The sequence below is a fragment of the Myotis davidii genome, unplaced genomic scaffold (genome assembly GCF_000327345.1).
Source record: "Myotis davidii unplaced genomic scaffold, ASM32734v1 scaffold2343, whole genome shotgun sequence".
Taxonomy (NCBI): Eukaryota; Metazoa; Chordata; class Mammalia; order Chiroptera; family Vespertilionidae; genus Myotis; species Myotis davidii.
In genome coordinates, this window is record NW_006294252.1 from 43,858 (window position 1) to 47,811 (window position 3,954).

At 55.5% G+C, this 3,954-nt stretch overlaps 2 protein-coding genes across 2 annotated transcripts in view; both read left to right on the forward strand.

Annotated features, from left to right (window-relative positions):
* Positions 1-226, forward strand: part of LOC102752394 (Ig lambda-1 chain C regions) — an 11,256-nt gene extending 11,030 nt beyond the window's left edge. Inside the window, exon 3 of the mRNA XM_015566919.1 lies at positions 13-226. Within this exon, the coding sequence (XP_015422405.1) occupies positions 13-69 (57 nt within the window). The 3' untranslated portion in view covers positions 70-226. The remainder of the gene's footprint in view (positions 1-12) is intronic.
* A 657-nt stretch (positions 227-883) lies between these two features.
* Positions 884-3,838, forward strand: LOC102752973 (Ig lambda-7 chain C region). Its single transcript, XM_015566921.1, has 4 exons — positions 884-919; positions 1,261-1,323; positions 1,882-1,921; positions 3,357-3,838. Exons 1-4 carry the CDS (start codon positions 884-886, stop codon positions 3,674-3,676), a joined length of 459 nt encoding a protein of 152 aa, XP_015422407.1. The 3' UTR covers positions 3,677-3,838.
* Positions 3,839-3,954: the final 116 nt, after the last annotated feature.

Here is a 3,954-nt window from a genome sequence, read left to right on the forward strand (position 1 = left end):
TCCAGCTGCCAGGTCACGCACGACGGGAAGACCGTGGAGAAGACAGTGGCCCCCTCGGAGTGTTCCTAGGACCTGAGTCCCCACTTCTGGGGACACTTCTCAGTCAGAAGCTCCCTTCCTCGCTCCCCACTGTCCCCCTGCGGCTCCTGCCCTGGTCGCTCAGACTGGGCAGGTCACCATCCCTCCCCGTTTCCCCTTCTTCTAAATAAACTCCTGTCATTTCTCATCTGACATTTCGCATGTGTGTTCCTTGTGGGGAGGTCTCTAGATTGAAGGGTCGGTAATAAAGGGCAGGACCGGAATGACATGACATGGATCTACCTGAGGTCCACTCCAGTCACCACCAGGGACCTGGATGAGCTCTGAGTGCCCATGGGAGCTGCGACCCAGGCCAGGAACTTCTCCTGCGGGACCAACCCATGGGGCGCAGTCCTGGTCACCTAACAAGGGACAAGGGCTGAGTGAGAGGGATTCAAGAGCCCTGAGGAGGGACCAGGGAGAATTGAAGAAGGACCAGGAGTGCAAGGTGGGCTACTGATGGAAATATTGGGAAGGAAATCATGGAACCAAGGCTATGGTCCTTTGGAACAGACATTAAACTTCCATTTCCCAACATGGGACCCAATGGGAGAGCTACTACTGGGTGAAGGTACTCTTTGCCTTAGAATCATGAAAAGCTTTCAACAGTACCTCCCATGGTGCATTTGTCAAACTTTGACTATGCATGTTAAGTCAACAAAGACACTGACAAGTCATACAGCAGAGAAACAGTTTAATATCATATAACCTAACAATTCCCCAATCATGCTCACACCCCTTACCAACTCAGCGAGCCTGGAACACATGGTGCTGGGGACCTGGGCTGAGGATGAGGCACAAGACGATGTACTCATCGTCTTGGGTCAGCCTCAGGCTCAAGGTGACCCTAGCTTGGGCTTGGAACCTCCATCATGAAGATCTCAAACCCTGAAACCAGATCAACCTGAGAGATTTGGGGGTTGGTTTAAGGATGGAGCAGGTGATATCAGGCCTCAGGTGGAGGGAACGTGGGAGTTGACCTGGATGGATCAGAAAGGGCACCGTCCTGGGCACAGAATGGGCATCCAGTGCCATCCCAGGGAGGGCATATCGACTGGAAATCAGAAGCTGAGTAAAGGCAGGTCAGACAATCTCATACCAGGGGGAGTGTGGCCTGTGGGTTACAGCAAGGTCAGGTCTCCCCTGTGACACAGCACTCCATACCACTCCACTCCTGGAAAGAATCGCAGGGGACACTCCCAAGCTCACCCTAAACAGCAGGTTGACAATGACTACAGTCCCAATGTGACCTCACCAGTGCTATCCCAATCGGGGCTGTCCATAGGGAGGATTAGCCAAGGTCTTGATCAGATCAGATGGTTGGGGACATAGGAAGTGGCCAGTAGACACTCTACACAGACCAACCTGTCTTTCCCTGGAAGGAAATGGGGGGAAGAGGGAATACACACTACCCTCCCCTCATGCTCTCACGCAGGGGTTAGGGGTGTTCGGACATAAGAGAGATGTGCCACCCATTCCCATGGAACCTCCCTCGCGGTGACAGAGATGTCCGCCATACTCATCCCACATCCCAGGAGAGCAGAGTGAAACAGCCTGTCAAACACCTAATTCCTTTGGGAAAATTGCTTCCAAGAGTGCTATGTCCGTGCAATGCACCCTGTCCCCTATCCTGTCACCTGCTGGTCTGCAAGGGGCGACAGTGTGTGTGCCCCTTGCAGACCAGACACCCCCTGGGGCAGTGGCCCAGGCTTCCTCCATCACAGCTGTAGTGGGAGGTGGGGGTGGGCTCAAGGGTGGGCAGGGCCTCCCAGAGAGAGGTTTTTGTATGAGCCTGTATCACAGTGTTATGTGTTCGGCGGAGGGACCCAGCTGACCGTCCTAGGTGAGTCTCTCCTTCCCCCTCCTTTCCTGCTCCCCTACAAAGTTTGGGCTGTTTTCTGCTCTTTTTGCTCTTTTTCTGGTCTTGCCTCAGCCTGTGGCCAAGCTTTCACCCAGGACCCCAGCCCTTGGGGACCTGAGGTCTTCCTATCCCTGTTCTTACTGTCCTACTTGGTCACCTTCAGCCATTCACCCCTGACCTCAGAGATGGGGGCATCCCCAGCCCTTGGGGACCTGAGGTCTTCCCACCCCTGTTCTTACTGTCCTACTTGGTCACCTTCAGCCATTCTCCTCTGACCTCAGAGACAGGGGAATGGACAGGATCCATTGTGGATTCTTCTGTCTGTCTGGGAGGGTCATGCTGGATTCCAGTTGGGCTCTGTTCTGTCTTCCCCTGATGGGCTCCTGTGGGACAGGACTTATATCTCCAGGTCCCTGCTGGCCCCTGTCTGAAGGGGAAGAGAGGAAAAGAAGTACCAAGGGAAACCCGGCTGGAAATTTAAGGGTGACCCAGATGCTCAGGGCCAAGGTTAGAGACACCCAGGTCAGAGGTTCAGGGCAGGTCTCAGGGACTGTGGACTCAGGAACAGGGGCCAGGAATGATGCTGGGGTGCAGGGCTCCCCGGGGCTGCATGGAGCTACCATGCAGAGTCCTCACCAGCCTCGCACCAGGGAAGCCTGCGGGAGGAAGGACACAGGGGGGAGGAGAAGGTGCTGGAGGAAGGGCATGGAAGGACAGGTATGAGATTAGGTGGCCTTTGGTCTCTGGAGGCTGAACATCCTCTTAGAAGTTAACGTAAAATTATTGGCATAAAAGCTCTAGTGATATAACTGACTAGCCAAGACTCCATTGACTGTAGAATGAGAGAGACCAGGGATAGACAGACAGAGTTTTTGTTCATCAGCAAAACTCATCCAAGTATGTGCAAAAGAGAGCCCTTATACACTGTTGGTGGGAAGGTAAATTAGTCCAACCACCATGGAAAACAATATGGAGGTTCCTCAAAAAAGTTACAAATAGACTACCATATGACCCACAGCACAGAGGATCAGGTCAGAGGTGTCCCCAGATGGCGGTCAGAAGGCTCAGAGCATCTTTTGTGGGACAAAGAGACTGAGAGACACAGACAGGCTCAGTCAGATACCAGGAGAAGGCAGAGCCAGAGGGTGATAGATGTGGGGGCTGGGGGGAGGGGCAGAACCGGGCACACAAGGACGGTGATGGCAGGTTCCAGGCTCAGGGTTTCTCAGGAAAATGGGGAGTTGAGCTATGAACACCCCAAACTGCCCCGCACGGCATGGACGCTCATACCCAGGGAGGCCCCTGACCTCGGGGTCCTGCATGGTCCTCAGGACACTGTGCCCACAGGAGGACCGAGCCCAGCAGCTTTCAGGATGGACCCTGAGCCTCTCCCCTCCTGCCCCTCCCGCACCCACAGGTCAGCCCAAGTCTGCGCCCTCCGTGTCTCTGTTCCCGCCATCCGCTGAGGAGCTCGCCAACAACAAGGCCACACTGGTGTGTCTCATGAGTGACTTCTACCCGGGCAGCGTGACGGTGGCCTGGAAGGCAAATGGCAGCCCCGTCACCCAGGGCGTGGAGACCACCAAGCCCTCCAAGCAGAGCAACAACAAGTACGCGGCCAGCAGCTACCTGAGCGTGTCCAGCCAAGCCTGGAAGTCCGCCAGCGCCTACAGCTGCCAGGTCACGCACGACGGGAAGACCGTGGAGAAGACAGTGGCCCCCTCGGAGTGTTCCTAGGACCTGAGTCCCCACTTCTGGGGACACTTCTCAGTCAGAGGCTCCCTTCCTCGCTCCCCACTGTCCCCCTGCGGCTCCTGCCCTGGTCGCTCAGACTGGGCAGGTCACCATCCCTCCCCGTTTCCCCTTCTCCTGAATAAACTCCTGTCATTTCTCATCTGACATTTCGCATGTGTGTTCTGTGTGGGGGATGGGTCTCTGGGTGAAGGGTCGGTAACAAAGGGCAGGACAGGAATGACATGACATGGACCTACCTGAGGTCCACTCCACTCACCCCC